Source organism: Oncorhynchus tshawytscha, unplaced genomic scaffold, assembly GCF_018296145.1.
Source record: "Oncorhynchus tshawytscha isolate Ot180627B unplaced genomic scaffold, Otsh_v2.0 Un_scaffold_4246_pilon_pilon, whole genome shotgun sequence".
Lineage (NCBI taxonomy): Eukaryota > Metazoa > Chordata > Actinopteri > Salmoniformes > Salmonidae > Oncorhynchus > Oncorhynchus tshawytscha.
The window spans coordinates 410,014-430,000 of NW_024609831.1; the positions used below are offsets into that span (position 1 = coordinate 410,014).

The following is a 19,987-nucleotide window of genomic DNA, read 5'->3' on the forward strand; positions in this document are numbered from 1 at the left end:
AATTAAAAATAACTAATGTCCGCACGGGGGCGACATTTCCTCATGTTTTATCATTTGCAGCTCTCGACAGACATTTATGGGACATTTTCGCAGTAGAATAGTAGTTGATCTATACGAGACGATAGTTTACCTTGAGTCATGCTACCTATAATCGAATAGTAGGGCTATATAACTTTCCTAAGATAAATTAGTTAAACTAAAAGTGATATCCGATATGCCAACATTCCCTTTAACCTTTTATCTTTTATATTTGACAGTCATGAATCATCATGTACATCCATATTATAAAGCAGTGATAGATTTAATTAAAAAGGCTAAATGTAGAAGGGAAGGGAGAGATAGATGGGGCACGTGTGCGCCTGCTTGCTTGCATTTGTGTGAGTCACGGGAGGTTGGTGGCACCTTAGATGGGGAGGACGGGCTTGTGGTAATGGCTGAAGCTGAGTCAGTGGCGATTTTAGCATGTAAATCATGGTGGGGCAAAATCCCCAAACCAATTTTAGATGCATACCAGCAAAGCCACTACACAACACTAAACAATATATTAATTGCACAATAACGGTGACAAACAGAGCCCACAAACTGTTAGGGTCTACATAAAGCTGTCCCGACACGGAGCTTTGTTTTCAGCGCCATGGAGTGAATCCTTACCACCCCTACACCTGGCTATCAGTGGAGCCTTGTCTGGCAGCGAAATAGTTCATTCAGCCCCATTTACTGCCTTTTATCAAACATAGCTGATATGGCTGACTTGCTTAATCAAATGTGGTTTCTACTGACAACAGAGGTGTAAAAACTATGGCATAAGGGAACGACAAACGGATAAGAGGCAATCCCTAATTTCGATTAAGACATTAATGAACGAGCTAGGATGGACGTAGTCAATATAACTATTTGTTCAACACTTTTGAAATGTACAGCGCCAGAATTCAGAACATAGGCTGTTCTTACAGTATTCTCCCTGTACACCAAGTCAGAACCAAAGGATAAATAAATGGGGCATATAAGCAGCAAATGAAAGCTCTTGCAATATTCAATAATTACATTTCTCTAAAACAGGCTATAGGCTACATGTGCAACACCAAGTCAGAACAGTAGGCAAAGTTATGAGGGGGAAAGGGACCAAATCATTAGGGTGAGACACATGGGCTACTAACAGCTTACGACACAACACACACTTAGTATTACTTTCTTAGCTACAGTATACATATCTCCCTGGCATATTACGTCATTTATGCAGCAGCATACAGGACATTTTTTGACACACCTTGTTGTGCTGTGCTCACTTGAACAGGAACGTGGTGCGGCGGTCCCTCTTGAGGGCAAATTTTGTCAGCAAAGTCTGGAATTCTCTGGATTTATGGTGCTTTCAAGACAACTTGGAACTCTGAAAAAAAAGGTTGAATCATGACGACGTCAGTGACCTTCATGTCGGAGCGGTCACACCCTGATCTGTTTCACATGTCTTGTGCTTGTCTCCACCCCCCTCCAGGTGTCGCACATCGCACACCATTATCCCCTGTGCATTTATTATACCTGTGATTTCTGTTTGTCTGTTGCCAGTTCGCCTTGTCCCATCAAGCCTACCAGCGGTTTTCCCCTACTCCCGTTTTTCTCTCCTGTCCCTGTTTTCTAGTTTTCCCGGTTTTGACCATTCTACCGGCCCTGAGCCTGCCTGCCGTTCTGTACCTTTCGGACTCTGCTCTGAATTACTGACCTCTGCCTGCCCTGAGCCTGCCTGCCGTTCTGTACCTTGTGACACTGCTCTGAATTACTGACCTCTGCCTGCCCTGAGCCTGCCTGCCGTTCTGTACCTTTCGGGCTCTGCTCTGAATTACTGACCTCTGCCTGCCCTGAGCCTGCCTGCCGTTCTGTACCTTGTGACACTGCTCTGAATTACTGACCTCTGCCTGCCTTGAGCCTGCCTGCCGTTCTGTACCTTGTGACACTGCTCTGAATTACTGACCTCTGCCTGCCCTGAGCCTGCCTGCCGTTCTGTACCTTGTGACACTGCTCTGGATTACTGACCTCTGCCTGCCCTGAGCCTGCCTGCCGTTCTGTACCTTGTGACACTGCTCTGAATTACTGACTCTGCCTGCCTGCCCTGAGCCTGCCTGCCACTGCTCTGGATTACTGACTGCCTGCCCTGAGCCTGTACCGTTTGTGACACTGCTCTGAATTACTGACCTCTGCCTGCCTGCCCTGAGCCTGCCTGCCGTTCTGTACCTTGTGACACTGCTCTGAATTACTGACCTCTGCCTGCCCTGAGCCTGCCTGCCGTTCTGTACCTTGTGACACTGCTCTGGATTACTGACTGCCTGCCCTGAGCCTGCCTGCCGTTCTGTACCTTGTGACACTGCTCTGGATTACTGACCTCTGTCTGCCCTTGACTTGTCGTTTGCCTGCCCCATTTTTGTAATAAAGTTTTGTTACTTCGAACTGTCTGCATCTCGGTCTGATCTAGAAAGAGGCCGGAGTTTCCGACTTGGAATTCCGAGTTGGATGACCGTTCAAAGCGTATTTTCCCAGTCGGAGATCGTTTTTTCCAAGTTCTCAGTTGTCTTGAACTCACTGAAGTCTGAGATTTTCCAGTTCCTAGTTTCCAGTTGTTTTCAAGCAGCAGAAGTCCTGCTGATTGACAGCATGGCCAAGGTATTCAACCTTTCCTGGCCCAAGGCACGAGAATGATTATCCTTTAAGCTTGGAAAAGAGACCCTTAAACCCAGACTTGAACCACACACCCTTTCCACTGAATAGCAGGCTAGTGATTGCTTTGCAACACTTACAGTTAGCCACTGATTCCTTCCAAACCACTCATTGTTGAATTGGCTGATGAGCACCGATACATTTTATCTATCATTTCTCTTCATATGACAAGGATGGAAAAGGATTTGCCAGTAGATTGTCGACTTGATTCATTATGATGACTGCTTGTCCAGCTTGCTAGCTAAGATTTTGAAAGTATGTTGACATGATCAGTCAAATCAAATCTACGATATAACGTGATTTGATGTCATTTTATCTGTGGCCGGTAACCTTGAGCCTTCTTGGATGGGCACTTCTAATGTAAATCTATGGCAGCACCCAAGGGGCTTGAATTTTCGAGCTCTCCCCATAGATTTTGCAGTGACGTTGTCCCCATGAGTGATAGAACACTGAGCCAATCACGGCGCTACTACAGAACATTACCAACCCCTACACTCCATATTTTCGTTGGCTGCCCCACCACAACAGAAAGCACTGAGCTAGACTGAAACACCAGCATTTTGAGCTGCTTTACTCGAGAAAGCAAAAAAGAGACCATGTTTGTATGCGGCTCTATAAAGTCAATGATTTAAAAAAAACTTATTTTAGCTAAACAGGTGGGGCTCTTCCCCACCTGCCCTGAAGGACCGGTTGCCACTGAGTGGTATGTTATCAAATACATCAAACACGTGGTTTCCAAGGTTTCCAGGTGTTTGATGCCATTCCATTAGCTCCATTCCAGCCATTATTATAAGCCGTCCCCCCCTCTGCAGCCTCCAATGTGTGTGTGTGTGTGTGTGTGTGTGTGTGTGTGTGTGTGTGTGTGTGTGTGTGGAGATGAGAGGGAGGTTTGGTCTGTTGTTGGGAGGCGATAACAGTAGGTTACACAACCACAGCGGGCGACACATTGATGCTGCGGGTGTCACGGTTAATTGAGTGATGTCACCGGGAACGGTGTTTTTTTCTAGATAGGCGGTTACTGCTTTGATAAATAAGAGGAGGCGGGCTGGTGATGCAATAACCAAAGGGTAGCTTCTCTAGGCTATGCGATCAGCATCAAATATAGGCAGCTTGACCCCATTAAAAAAGCCCCCTCTTCTCTAATCTGGGAAGAACAAAGCAAACCATGATGTTGCCATCGTCCTTGGTGTGTGAAGACTGGTGGATGAATGACGGCATAGATCGAGCGCATTGATTTCATAGTGCCTGCCAGGGAATAAGGGAAAGTCCCTCCTACAGTCAGGGCACAGCGATGATGTTCTTCTTGAATCACTTCAGGCAACGTATGTAGTCTATACTACTGGCCTGCCTCGCCTCCGGTTGCACGCGCCGTGCATGGACAGGCTCGGGACTGTCGGTGCTCATGCAGTCAGCTGAGCCCGAGCCATCTGCACCGGGTGCGTTTCGGTATACCGCTATTGTTAGATTGGTCGGTAGGTCGGTTGTAGTTGGCTAGTAGTGGAGCATGCTGCACGAGCTTTCGCCTCGGTATTCGGTAGGCCTACTAGTCAACTACAGAACAAAAGCGCGCAAGGCGATACGGTGGGATATGATGTGATGTGATGCCGCGCAGGATCAAGGCGACAGTAGCGGAGGAACGGGAATGCGCGCGACTACGGACGAGAATCGCTGCTAGGATACAGTAGAGAACATGGGGACGGGGCCGCGCGATGACTGACTGACTTTCTCCCCGTAACGACCATCTCTGCATACCGAGGGGTTCAAAAAAGGAAAGAAAAAAAGAACCGACCAGCCTCTCGTTGAAGGCGTGGAGGATATATCGGAGAGGATGAATCCCGGGGAACCTGCCCAAACCGGACCCGGTGAAGCCGGTCAGGACGGGTTGGCTAAAGCAGGTGGGCAGGCTGGGTGTTAACGGCATCCCGTGCCGAGATCGATAATGAAAAGGGTGAAAAGGCTAAACCGGAGGGATTGGTCACAGCTGCCTGGCCCCGGGTATGGGTGGATGTAGCCTATCGTTACCGTGCAGGAATGTGCCTGTCCGTTACCGTGAGAAATAGCATTGGCAGAGCTGTATATTCAGCCCATTATAGAATTAGACTATTTCACCGCAGCGTGCATGGTCAGGGAGGACGAAGCATATACGTTGAGTTTTTGGTCAGTTTGTGTGATTGAGGATCCATCATGATCACTTGCTTTGGCGATGTAAACATGTTTCCCATGCCAATAAAACCTATTTCATTGAATTGAGAGAGACAGAGAGAGAGACAGGGAGTACAGTAGCAGCATTGCCTATATATGTTCTATGTAGCTTGCAGCATTTGATCCGCGGTGTTATAAAACGATATCAATACAGACACACCCACATAATCTATGTGAACGTTTATTTGACCGTATTCTGTCTCTGATCTTTATACAATCCACAAACGGCCGAGCACAGGCCCGAGGCTTTTCGCCGTGATGTTAAATCGTCAGCACTTCCATTCATTCTCCCTGTGTGTGTAGTAAGCATGTACAGCTGCTATAGGCCACTGTATCTGAGCAAACATGTTACCGCAGCTGTGTGTGGAGTAAGACACTAGCTACCGTTACACACACACACACACACACACACACACACACACACACACACACACACACACACATGATGATTATGCATGACTATCAGACATGAAATAAGGTGTGTGTTTGTGTGTGCGCTCTCTCTAGTGAGCATGGATGGCAGAGGTCCCAACTGGTCCACAGGGCTGCATCTAGTCTAAACAGGGGTCCTCTCCTAGTTTCCTCTCCTTTATCTACACTGATCTGAAGACACTGGACAACACACTGTGGTGGATGCCTCATCCCCTTGATTGGCCAAAAGGAGAGGACTACAGCCTAGTGAGGAATATAAGGGCTATGTCTCAATACTCTTAAATTGTTTCCTCTTCATGCCTCTTTTTGTCCATGATATCTTCTCCTTCATCAGAACTGACCTGAAAAACACAGGATGGGTGAAAGCAACATTGTTTCACGTCAGATGGAGGAAAAGAGATATTGAGGGGAAAAGGACTTAAGACTATTGAGATGCATCCCAGTAGGCTGTCTCATCCCAAGGGCTGGTAAGACATGGAGAGAAGGGAGGGAGAGGTTGTCACAGCGCGCCTGTGATCTGCTTCCTGGCTGCTACTCGCAACGATCAGTGAAGGGTTCCTCTTAATTTCTCTTCATTCCTCCTCTCCCTCCCCTCCTCTCTCCCCCTCTCCCTCCCCTCCTCTCTCCTCTCCCTCCCCCTCCTCTCTCCTCCTCTCCCTCCCCTCCCTCTCCCTCCCCTCTCCCTCCCCTCCCCTCCCCTCCTCTCTCCCCCTCTCCCTCCCCTCCTCTCCTCCTCCCTCTCCCCCTCCCCTCCTCTCTTCCTCCTCTCTCCTCCTCCCCCCCTCCTCCTCCTCCCCCCTCCTCCCTCCCCTCCCTCTCTCCCCTCCCTCCTCTCCCTCCCCTCCCCTCCCCCTCTCCCCCCTCCCCCCTCCCCTCCCTCTCCCCTCTCCCTCCCCCCTCTCCTCTCCCCTCTCCCTCCCCTCCCCTCCCTCTCCTCCCCCCCTCTCTCCCCTCCTCCTCCCTCCTCCTCCCCTCCCCCCCCTCCTCTCCCCCCTCCCTCCCTCCTCTCTCCCTCTCCCTCCCTCCTCCCTCCCCCTCTCCTCCTCTCCCTCCCCTCCCCTCCCTCCCTCTCCCTCTCCTCCTCTCCCTCCCCTCCTCCCCTCCTCCTCTCCCCCTCCTCTCTCTCCTCCCTCTCCTCCTCTCCCCTCCCTCCTCTCTCCTCCTCTTCCTCCTAAGGTTATCATTGGTCCCTGTGCTGTGGGAATATTCAAACACAGCGGTGTGTTAATGCCCTGTTTATGCTCAGGATTAGGTGTCTCTCCCACTGAGATGGATAAACCTGTACAGACAGACACACACACACACACACACACACACACACACACACACACACACTACATCAATAGACCGGCACAGAGGGGCCTACTCACCTTGGATACCAGGACTGCATCCCAAATGGCACCCTATTCCCTTTTATAGTGCACTGCCTTTGACCAGGGCCTATAGGGCTCTCATAAAAAGTAGTGCACTATATAGGGAATAGGGTGCCATTTGGGATGCAGACCCAAAGGATTTCTTGGTGCACACTCCCCTTGCTCAGTCTTCTGTGCCTTTAGCATGCTAGTGTTATAATCATGCTGGTGATATGTAATTCATGGTGAATGAGTGCCATTATGGCCCATTCCTAGATGACTGACACACACACACACACACACTCTTCTGGGAAGGCGTTCCACTGTGTTAGAACACTGCTACTGGGACTTGCTTCCATTCAGCCACAAGAACATTATTGAGGTCGGGCACTGATGTTGGGCGATAAGGCCTGGCTCGCAGTCGGCGTTCCAATTCATCCCTAAGGTGTTCGATGGAGGCAAGTTTTTCCACACCGATCTCGACAAACCATTTCTGTATGGACCTCGCTTTGTGCCCGGGGGGCTTTGTCATTCTGGAACAGAAACGGGCCGTCCCCAATCTGTTGCAACAAAGTTGGAAGCACAGAATTGTCTAGAATATCAATGTATGCTGTCGCGTTAAGATTTCCCTTCACTGGAACTAAGGGGCCTATCCTGAACTGTGAAAAACAGCCCCAAAGAACATTATTCCTCCTCAACCAAACTTTACAGTTGGCACTATGCAGGTCGGGGCAGGTCGTGTTTTCCTGGCATTGCTTTCTACTTTTAACCCAAAAACATGAGGCATGTTGCTTTTCCTGACTTATCTACGAGAGGGAGGGGCTACAGGTTAGCAAAGAGTTAAGTTTTATTAGAAATGAAGAAAAAGTGTGTAAGACCAGATACACAAACAGACAGGAGAGAGTACTAGAAGCCATGAAGAGAAGTGTCCAGATTCCTTACAGCAGAGCAAAAAACCCCAAAACAAACCAAAGAAATACTTGGCATTGGCATGGTGATCTTTGGCTGGTGTGCGGCTGCTCGGCCATGAAACCCATTCATGAAGTTCCTGACAAACAGTTATTGTGCTGACGTTGCTTCCAGAGGCAGTTTGGAACTCGGTAGTGTTGCAACTGAGGACAGATGATTTTTACACACTTCAGCACTCGGTGGTCCCGTTCTGTGAGCTTGTGTGGCCGACCACTTTGCGGCTGAGCCGTTGTTGATCCTAGACGTTTCCACTACACAATAACAGCACTTACAATTGACCGGGGCAGGTGGTATCCTATCACGGTGCCACGTTGAAAGTCACTGAGCTGTTCAGGAAGGCCATTCTACTGCCAATGTTTGTCTATGGAGATTGCATGGCGGTGTGCTCAATTTTATACACCTTACAGCAACGGGTGTGGCTGAAATAGCCAAATCCACTAATTTGAAGGTGTGTCCACATACTTTTGTATATACAGTGTATATAGAGCATTCAGAGCCTCTCTGTCTGGGGGTACACCATGGTGGTGATGAATGCACTGCAGTGTTGTCTATAAACTGCTTAGGAATAGTGTGTGTGTGTGTCTGTGTGTGTGTGTGCTTTATTCTCAATCTCGTAGTGTAGTTGTAACCTGTGTTGCGGTGGTGCGCTGTCTGTGGCCTGGCCTGCTCTTTTGTGTGACCAGCCTGGTCTGTTTAGCCGTGTGTGTGTCAGATTCTCTTGTGATACACAGAGTAGTAGTAATCCGCCTTCGGCTGCACACCGTCTGGCTGTCTGTCTGCGTGCGGTGTGTGTGTGGTTGTACAAGCAATGCTCTTTTAGTCTTGCAGGGTAAACATCTGGCAGCACGGTTACAGGGCCAGCGTGACTAGGCATTAGCACCTGCCGTTTTCAGAGGGGAATAGAAAACATATAAATACAAAGATAAAGATATGAAACAGTCTTGTTAATCTTCTACTTTACCTGAAGATGTTAAATCCTGCCCTGTCTGCCTGTTATATGGAACGTATTGGTGTGTGTGATGTTTCCAGTCACCGTCTGGCAGCCGCAGGGAGTTATTAGTCTTGGTGTGTGTGTGTGTGTTTGCATGTGTACGTGTGTATGTATGTGTGTGTGCGTATGTACATGTGTGTGTGTATGTATGTGTGTGTGCGTATGTACATGTGTGTGTGTTTGGATGTGTGTGATAAACAGCGCGTCAGTTGGTTTGGTACAATTATTTTATTTCTACTTCCTGCCACTCCCTGGAGTTCTGTGTTACAGGAAGTCTGGAGTGCCACGCTTCCTGTCACATTGGTTTCCTCTTCCTGTCGTTCACTCCTTCAAGTTCATTTCTTTATGCTTCCTCTTTCCATCGTTTTCATGGGTGAATTCACAATCAATAAGGAGAAGTCAAAACATCTGTAACACACATGTACGCACAAAAGCATGCACACACGCACGCACACACACACATAAACCTTTCAACAAACACAACATTCAGCAAGCTATTTCCTCCATTCTGTCACAAAATGTTTCATCACAATGACATTCAATGACATTCTAATGTGGACTAGAATGTTATTGTCTTGGACACACACACACACACACAAACACACATACACACACAAACACACACACACACACACACACACACACAAACACACACACACACACACACACACACACACACACACACACACACACACACACACACACACACACACACACAACACACACACACACACACACACACACACACAACAACTACACACACATACATACACACACCTATATATACACACACAGACACACACACACACACACACACACACACAACACACACACACACAAAACAACTACGCACACATATATACACACACACACACCTATATGCACACACACACAGACCTACATACACACACACAAACAACTACACACACATACATACACACACACATATACACACACACCTATATACACACACACACCTACACACACACACACACACACCACACCTACACACACACACCTACTATACATACACACACAACTACACACACACACATGCATACACACACACATTTACACACACATTTACACACACATGTGAGGGTTTGCTTGCAGAGCAGAATAACAGTATACAGTGAGAGAATAACCTCTTAGTGACGTGGAAAGGTCAGCTAGACCCCTTGAGCTACATACTCTAACCTCCCTCCCTCCCTCCAACGTTGCCCTTCATCCCTTTCTCTCTGTCATCCATTGCTACCCCTACCCTTTCCAAATACTGTACACACACACACAGCCTGAGGAAAGCCAGGTGAGGTTTGTCCCTTCACTCTACTTCCTCTGGTACTGTATGGGAGACTGCAGAGCCACACACACACACACGCATGCACTCACGCACACGTGCGCACGCACACACACAGAAACACACACACGCACGCACGCACACACACATACACACACAGATGCACACAGACACACAGACACACAGACACACACGCACACGCACACAAGTGCTCCAGCTTACACTAACACAGACACATGTCCCCTCTGAAAACATCCCCCCTACCTCTGTCCCTGCCCTATGCCCCAGTGCCCCAGCTGTTCCAGTCAGGATTATACCCACATCAGATTACACTAACAGGCCTAAACACCAGATGGGTTTTGTCTGCTGTCTACATGCTGTCACAGCAACCTATACACACCACATACACACAATCACAACACACACACATTTATTTACAGTCATTTAATGTGATAGTGTCATTACAGCCTGCTGCTCAAACCCTAGTTCTTTCTCTCCCTCTGTTTCCAGGGGAGATTGTTGTTGATGTGGCTGTTCATTTGTGATCGAGGAACTAAGTAGTGTTTACAGGGATATTTGAAATGTAACTATCTGTCTATATCACCTTGTCTGCCCCCCCTCATTCTCTTTTCTCTCTGTCTCCCCCTCTCCTCCCTCTCTCTCTTCTCTCCCTCACCCCCTCCTCCTCTCTCTCTCTCCCTCTCCCCTCCTCCCTCCTCTCCTCCCTCTCCTCCCTCTCTCTCTTCTCTCCCTCTCCTCCCTCTCTCTCTCTCTCCCTCTCCCCTCCTCCCTCTCTTCTCTCCCTCTCCCTCTCCTCCCTCTCTCTCTTCTCTCCCTCACCCCCCCTCCCTCCTCTCTCTCTCTCTCTCTCCCTCTCCTCCCTCTCTCTCTTCTCTCCCTCTCCCCCTCCTCCCTCTCACTCTTCTCTCCCTCTCCCCCTCCTCCCTCTCTCTCTTCTCTAGGGGGTGCGCAGGGGGAGGGGGTGAGAGCAGTGGATGTGCTGACAGTTCTGAGGGAAAAAGTGGCCTTTGTTTCAGGTGAGTTGAGTACGGCCCTGTCCCATTTTGTTCCCTAGTCTCTTTTCCAAGCTCCCTCTATCCCCTTGCTCCATTTAGTTCCCTTGTTACGTTCCCTTGTCCCTTCACCTAACTCCTTACCCTTGTCCGACCAAGCCCCTCCCCTATGCTGACACGGTATATGTCCTAGTTGAGTGTCTTGGTTCAAAACCTCTCTGGTAATGATGTGTTATGTTGCTTTTTGATGATGTCACTGTCCCAGGGGGGAGGGACAAGAGAGGCGGGCCCATCCTCACCTTCCCAGCGCGGACCAATCATGACCGAGTGAAACAGGAGGATCTAAGCAGACTGGTCACCTATCTGTCCACCATACCCAGGTAAGACTCCTTCTATCACTTTATCTCTCTATCTGTCCACCATACCCAGGTAACACTCCTTCTATCACTTTATCTCTCTATCTGTCCACCATACCCAGGTAACACTCCTTCTATCACTTTATCTCTCTATCTGTCCACCATACCCAGGTAACACTCCTTCTATCACTTTATCTCTCTATCTGTCCACCATACCCAGGTAACACTCCTTCTATCACTTTATCTCTCTCTGTCCACCATACCCAGGTAACACTCCTTCTATCACTTTATCTCTCTATCTGTCCACCATACCCAGGTAACACTCCTTCTATCACTTTATCTCTCTATCTGTCCACCATACCCAGGTAACACTCCTTCTATCACTTTATCTCTCTCTGTCCACCATACCCAGGTAACACTCCTTCTATCACTTTATCTCTCTATCTGTCCACCATACCCAGGTAACACTCCTTCTATCACTTTATCTCTCTATCTGTCCACCATACCCAGGTAACACTCCTTCTATCACTTTATCTCTCTCTGTCCACCATACCCAGGTAACACTCCTTCTTTATCACTTTATACCCTCTCTTCTGTCCACCATACCCAGGTAACACTCCTTCTATCACTTTATCTCTCTATCTGTCCACCATACCCAGGTAACACTCCTTCTATCACTTTATCTCTCTATCTGTCCACCATACCCAGGTAACACTCCTTCTATCACTTTATCTCTCTATCTGTCCACCATACCCAGGTAACACTCCTTCTATCACTTTATCTCTCTATCTGTCCACCATACCCAGGTAACACTCCTTCTATCACTTTATCTCTCTATCTGTCCACCATACCCAGGTAACACTCCTTCTATCACTTTATCTCTCTCTGTCCACCATACCCAGGTAACACTCCTTCTATCACTTTATCTCTCTATCTGTCCATCCCTTTACTCCTGCATCATACCCAGGTAACACTATCACTCAGTTATTCTATAGCTACCTCTTCATCTCTATAACTCTATGACATCATCCCTCTATCACACCGTCAGTGTATTATCTCTATAGCATCATCCCTGTATCACACTGTCAGTGTATTATCTCTATACCATCATCCCTGTATCACACCGTCAGTGTATTATCTCTATAGCATCATCCCTGTATCACACCGTCAGTGTATTATCTCTATAGCATCATCCCTGTATCACACCGTCAGTGTATTATCTCTATAGCATCATCCCTGTATCACACCGTCAGTGTATTATCTCTATAGCATCATCCCTGTATCACACCGTCAGTGTATTATCTCTATAGCATCATCCCTGTATCACACTGTCAGTGTATTATCTCTATAGCATCATCCCTGTATCACACCGTCAGTGTATTATCTCTATAGCATCATCCCTGTATCACACCGTCAGTGTATTATCTCTATAGCATCATCCCTGTATCACACTGTCAGTGTATTATCTCTATAGCATCATCCCTGTATCACACCGTCAGTGTATTATCTCTATAGCATCATCCCTGTATCACACTGTCAGTGTATTATCTCTATAGCATCATCCCTGTATCCCACCGTCAGTGTATTATCTCTATAGCATCATCCCTGTATCATACAGTCAGTTTATCTTTCTCTTCCCTCATAATTCACACTGATATATCCCCTCTCTCCCTCTCCCTGACTCTCCACCTCCTTTACTCCCTCTCTCTTTCTACTTGATTCTCCCTCTCTGTTTCTCGCTCTTCCTGACCCCCTCCATCTCCTCTCCCATCCTCTCTCTTCTCAGTGATGACGTGCGTGCCAGGGGCTTCACGGTGGTCGTAGACATGCGTGGTTCTAAGTGGGAGAGCGTCAAGCCGTTGCTACGGACACTCCAGGAGGGGTTCTCCGCCCACATTCACACGGCCCTCATCATCAAACCAGACACCTTCTGGCAGAAACACAAGACCAACCTGGGCAGCGCCAAACTCACATTTGAGGTGTGTGTATGTTTGGAGTGCCTCTGTGTATTGTTCCTAACTATAATTTATCCCCTTCTCTAATCTCTCTCTCTTTCTCTCTCAATCCTCGTGCCCCACCCCCTCTCTCTTTCCCCCTCTCCCTCTCTCTTTCCCTCTCTCCCTCTCTCTTTCCCCCTCTCCCTCTCTCTTTGCCCCTCTCTCTTTCCCCCTCTCCCTCTCTCTGTTCCTCTCTCCCTCTCTCTTTCCCCCTCTCCCTCTCTCTGTTCCTCTCTCCCTCTCTCTTTCCCCCTCTCCCTCTCTCTTTCCCCCTCTCCCTCTCTCTGTTCCTCTCCACCTCCTCTTTGCCCCTATCTCTTCCCCCCTCTCCCTCTCTTTCCCCCTCTCCCTCTCTCTTTCCCCCTCTCCCATCTCTCTCTCTCTTTCCCCCTCTCCCTCTCTTTCCTTTCTCCCTCTCTTTCCCTCTCCCTCTCTCTTTCCCCTCTCCCTCTCTCTTTCCCCTCTCCCTCTCTCTTTCCCCTCTCCCTCTCTCTTTCCTCTCTCCCTCTTTCTTTCCCCTCTCCCTCCAGACCAGTCTAGTGTCGGTGGAGGGCCTGTCCAAGCTGGTGGACCCGTCCCAGCTGACCTCTGACCTGTGCGGTTCTCTGGAGTATGACCATGTGGAGTGGACAGAGCTACGGCTGGGCCTGGAAGAGTTCTCAGGGGCTGCTGGGCAACTGCTGGCCCAGCTAGAGCAGCTGGAGGCTGGGCTGACCCGCGTAGGCGAGGCCCAGGGCGTGGATGAGGCCCGCAAGTAAGACAGATGCAGATGTGTGTGTGTGTGGCTGGTGCAGTAAGCTATGTTTTGTGTGTGTGTGTGTTCAAGCTGTGTGTGTGTGTGTGTGTGTGCGTGTGTGCGTGTGTGTGTGTTTGACCAGGCTGCTAGAGGAGCATGGCCGACTACGTACCACCGTTGCCACGGCTCCCATCGATGCCATCGACCGTGAGGGGCGGAGCTTGCTCCAGCGCATGCGGCTTGGCCCCGCCCACAGCGGTGAAGCCCCTAGCGACGTGCCCAGCAGTAACCAAGGTTACGGAAGCTGGTTGTCGGGCGGGGCTGATTTCCAGAGTGTAGCTCCGAAGGTGGCTGCCCTGCTGGAGAGGCTGCAGACTGCCAGGACACACCTGCAGCAGAGCTGGACCGAACGGAAAGCACACCTAGACCAGACCTTACAGCTGCATCTATACGAACAGGACGCTGCCAAGGTGTGTGTTTATGGGAGGGGAAAGAGTGTGTGTGTGTGCGCATGTTTACGTGTGTGTGTGTGTGTGTATGTGTGGGAGTCAGAGGGAGAGAGAAGAAGAGACAAAGGTATAAGTCTCCCTGTGGTGGTACAGTTTAGAGCCCGCTGCTAGTGACCATCTGTTGTCTGAATGAACAGCAGTGGTGGAGACAGCAGGTCGACTGGCAGACAACCCTCCCTTTTTCTCCCTCCCCCCTCTCTCTCTCTCTCTCCCGTTCTCCATTATTCTGTACATGTCTAAATAGATGAAGTGTGTGTGTGTGTGTGTGTGTGTGTGTGTGTGTGTGTGTGTGTGTGCGTGCGTGTGTGCGTGCGTGTGTGTGTGCGTGCCTGTGCGTGCGTGTGGATGTGTAACCCTCTGTGTGTGTGTGTGTGTTGTAGATGTCCGAGTGGATAGCCCACAGTAAGGATCTGTTCCTGCAGAGTCAGACAGAGGTTGGCCTCAACCACCAGCATGCCCTGGAACTCCAGACCCAGCACCAGCACTTCACCATCAACTCTATGGTACAGACATTCTGTTACCCTTTATCATCAACTCTATGGTACAGACATTCTGTTACTCTTTATCATCAACTCTATGGTACAGACATTCTGTTACTCTTTATCATCAACTCTATGGTACAGACATTCTGTTACCCTTTATCATCAACTCTATGGTACAGACATTCTGTTACCCTTTATCATCAACTCTATGGTACAGACATTCTGTTACCCTTTATCATCAACTCTATGGTACAGACATTCTGTTACCCTTTATCATCAACTCTATGGTACAGACATTCTGTTACCCTTTATCATCAACTCTATGGTACAGACATTCTGTTACCCTTTATCATCAACTCTATGGTACAGACATTCTGTTACCCTTTATCATCAACTCTATGGTACAGACAGACATTCTGTTACCCTTTATCATCAACTCTATGGTACAGACATTCTGTTACCCTTTATCATCAACTCTATGGTACAGACATTCTGTTACCCTTTATCATCAACTCTATGGTACAGACATTCTGTTACCCTTTATCATCAACTCTATGGTACAGACATTCTGTTACCCTTTATCATCAACTCTATGGTACAGACATTCTGTTACCCTTTATCATCAACTCTATGGTACAGACATTCTGTTACCCTTTATCATCAACTCTATGGTACAGACATTCTGTTACCCTTTACCAGAGGTGGGACCAAGTCATTGTTTTACAAGTCACAATTAAGTCTCAAGTCTTAGCACTCAAGTCCCAAGTCAAGACAGGCAAGTCCGAGTCAAGTCTCAAGTCAAGACAGGCAAGTCCGAGTCAAGTCTCAAGTCAAGACCGTCAAGTATCAAATTGAATCTCAAATCTTTTAGTTTTGAGTCCTAAACAAGTCATAATGTGTTCTTCAACAAATGTAATACAATTTCATAATAGTAATAGTTAGTATATTACATTTACACAAATCATGAATGCTTTTAAAAATATCTATATATTTATTACTTTCCAAATAAACGTTATATTTCCATGGAAATACATGGGTAGCCATGAGGAAGACCCCCCCCAATAGGGATCGAGGATCGCTATGGGTCGTTATCGGGCAATGTAGGCTTGTACACAATTGGGGCTTGGGGAGGCTTGGGGAGGCTTGAGGAGGCTTGGGGAGGCTTGGGAGGCTTGGGGAGGCTTGGGGAGGCTTGGGAGGCTTGGAGAAGGTATCAAGTCAGGTCGAGTTAAAGTCTAAGTCAAGTCACGAGTCATTGGTGTTAAAGTCAAAGTCAAGTTGCAAGTCATCATATTTGTGACTCGAGTCCACACCTTTGCCCTTTACTATGAACTCTATGGTACAGACACCCTATCACACATCACTGTGAACTCTATGGTACAGACACCCTATCACACATCACTGTGAACTCTATGGTACAGACACCCTATCACACATCACTGTGAACTCTATGGTACAGACACCCTATCACACATCACTGTGAACTCTATGGTAGAGACACCCTATCACACATCACTGTGAACTCTATGGTACAGACACCCTATCACACATCACTGTGAACTCTATGGTACAGACACCCTATCACACATCACTGTGAACTCTATGGTACAGACACCCTATCACACATCACTGTGAACTCTATGGTACAGACACCCTATCACACATCACTGTGAACTCTATGGTACAGACACCCTATCACACATCACTGTGAACTCTATGGTACGAACACTTTATTGATCTTAACCTTGAACTCTACAGTACAGACATTCTATTTATTACATGACACTTTGAACTCTACGGTACAGACATTCTATTTATTACATGACACTTTGAACTCCACGGTACAGACATTCTATTTATTACATGACACTTTGAACTCTACGGTACAGACATTCTATTTATTACATGACACTTTGAACTCTACAGTACAGACATTCTATATATTACATGACACTTTGAACTCTACGGTACAGACATTCTATTTATTACATGACACTTTGAACTCTACGGTACAGACATTCTATTTATTACATGACACTTTGAACTCTACGGTACAGACATTCTATTACACGTGACCTTTAACTCTATGGTGCTATTAAACATGAGTTGTGAACTCTAATGTATGGTACCCGTCACTTGATGAACACTGATCTTTAACTCCTAACCTCTGACCTCTCCTTAGAACGGGAGTGTGAACGTGGACGGGGTGGTCTCCGTGGCGATGCAGCTGTGTGAGGGGTGTCACTACGGAGCGGAGCGGATCGCGTGTGTCTCGTCACGGCTACAGGAGGACTGGAAAGGGCTGACGTCAGTGCTGGAGGAACGCAGCAACACGCTGGTCATGTCCACCGACTTCCACCAGGGGGCAGAACAGGTGTGTCTGGGTGCTTCCTTCTCATGGACATCACTAGGAGCTTTGTGATTTATTTACTGTGAATGAAAAAGGCAAATGCACTTTATTAACATTAAAGGTAGACTCAGCGGTATGACGGAGATGCTGAAAGATAACAGCAGTGGGTCGATTTCAGCAACAACTAAGAGTGTTGAAGTGCGAGGCTCAACTTCAACTTATTTGTTCCCATGGCTACCATGCTGTAGCAGTGTGAAGCGAACCCGTGCCGTGTGCAGATACTGTGTGTGACTGTGTGAGAGCCAAGTCTTGCATCTCACTCATCTCCATCTGCGGTGCTGCTGGTGGCAACGTCATTTCACCCAGTCTACCTTTAAAGAGAACTCTGTGTGTTTACAACTTGTTTGTTTTTGTGAATGTTGGCTGGTGTATGACGTGTGTGTGTGTATATATATAACGTGTGTGTGTATATATAATGTGTGTGTATATATATAACGTGTGTGTGTGTATATAAGGTGTGTGTGTATATATAACGTGTGTGTATATAATGTGTGTGTATATATAACGTGTGTGTATATAATGTGTGTGTATATATAATGTGTGTGGTGTGTGTGTATATATAACGTGTGTGTGTATATAATGTGTGTGTATATATAACGTGTGTGTGTGTATATAACGTGTGTGTGTAACCGTGTGTGTATATATAAATGTGTGTGTATATGTGTGTGTATATATATATATATAACGTGTGTGTGTGTATATATAATGTGTGTGTATATATAACGTGTGTGTGTCAATAACACAGTAGAAAAAAAGTGTATATATACATTGTGTGCAATATATGAGGAGGTGTGTATATATATACAATTTAGTGTGATTAACACTGGAGTGATTAATTGGTCATGGACATCACTAGAGCTTTGTGATTTATAAAACTGTGAATGTAAAAAGGCAAATGCACTTATATTAACATTAAAGGTAGACTAAGTGTATTTAACGTGTGATATGACGGAGATGCTGAAAGATAACAGCAGTGGATGTCGATATTGTGTGCAACAACTAAGTGTGTATATATAAGTGCGTGTGCTAACGTGTGTGTGTCAACTATATGTGTGTACTTCATAAGGTGCAGTGGTGGGTGGTATAAGGTTGTAGTCAAATGTGCTACCATGCTGTAGCAGTGTGAAGTGTGTGTGTAACCCGTGCCGTGTGCAGATACTGTGTGTGACTGTGTGTAGAGCCAAGTCTTGCATCTCACTCAGTCTCCATCTGCGGTGTGCTGGTGGAATATAACAGGTGTCATTTCACCCAGTCTACGTGTGTGTTTAAAGAGAACTCTGTGTGTTTACAACAGTTGTGTTTGTGTTGTATATATGAATGTTGGAGGTTATATAGCACAGTGTGTGTGTATATATATAACGTGTGACGTGTGTGTGTGTATATATATGTGTGTGTGTGTGTATATATATAACGTGTGTGTGTATATATAATGTGTGTGTATATATATAACTGCCAGAGGTATATTGTGTGTGTGTATATAAGGTGTGTGTTTATATATAATGTGTGTGTTGTATATAATGTGTGTGTATATATAACGTGTGTGTGTATATATATATAACGTGTGTGTGTGTATATATAATGTGTGTGTGTATATAACATGTGTGTATATATAATGTGTGTGTGTATATAACGTGTGTGTGTGTATATATAACGTGTGTGTGTGTATATATAATGTGTGTGTGTATATAATGTGTGTGTATATATAACGTGTGTGTGTATATATAATGTGTGTGTATATATATAATGTGTGTGTATATATACGTGTGTGTGTGTATATATAACGTGTGTGTGTATATAATGTGTGTGTGTATATAACGTGTGTGTGTATATATAACGTGTGTGTGTATATATATATATGTGTGTGTATATATAATGTGTGTGTATATATAATGTGTGTGTATATATAATGTGTGTGTATATATAATGTGTGTGTATATATAACGTGTGTGTGTCAATAACACAGTAGAAAAAAAAGAGAGTCTATATACATTGTGTGCAAAAGGCATGAGGAGGTAGGCAAATAATTACAATTTAGCAGATTAACACTGGAGTGATAAACGATCAGATGGTCATGTACAGGTAGAGATATTGGTGTGCAAAAGAGCAGAAAAGTAAATAAATAAAAACAGTATGGGGATGAGGTAGGTAAAAATGGGTGGGCTATTTACCGATAGACTATGTACAGCTACAGCGATCGGTTAGCTGCTCAGATAGCAGATGTTTGAAGTTGGTGAGGGAGATAAAAGTCTCCAACTTCAGCGATTTTTGCAATTCGTTCCAGTCACAGGCAGCAGAGAACTGGAACGAAAGGCGGCCAAATGAGGTGTTGGCTTTAGGGATGATCAGTGAGATACACCTGCTGGAGCGCGTGCTACGGGTGGGTGTTGCCATCGTGACCAGTGAACTGAGATAAGGCGGAGCTTTACCTAGCATGAACTTGTAGATGACCTGGAGCCAGTGGGTCTGGCGACGAATATGTAGCGAGGGCCAGCCGACTAGAGCATACAGGTCGCAGTGGTGGGTGGTATAAGGTGC

General features: G+C 46.7%; 1 protein-coding gene across 1 annotated transcript in view; it reads left to right on the top strand.

Moving 5' to 3' along the window:
- Positions 1-10,907: 10,907 nt before the first annotated feature.
- The window catches only part of kalrnb (kalirin RhoGEF kinase b), a gene marked incomplete at its 5' end in the record, with an annotated part of 61,778 nt that continues 52,698 nt past the window's right edge, over positions 10,908-19,987 (top strand). Inside the window, 7 exons of the mRNA XM_042319397.1 lie at positions 10,908-10,986; positions 11,228-11,342; positions 13,105-13,297; positions 13,846-14,069; positions 14,194-14,521; positions 14,941-15,063; positions 17,225-17,416. Of these exons, the coding sequence (XP_042175331.1) occupies positions 10,908-10,986; positions 11,228-11,342; positions 13,105-13,297; positions 13,846-14,069; positions 14,194-14,521; positions 14,941-15,063; positions 17,225-17,416 (1,254 nt within the window). The remainder of the gene's footprint in view (positions 10,987-11,227; positions 11,343-13,104; positions 13,298-13,845; positions 14,070-14,193; positions 14,522-14,940; positions 15,064-17,224; positions 17,417-19,987) is intronic.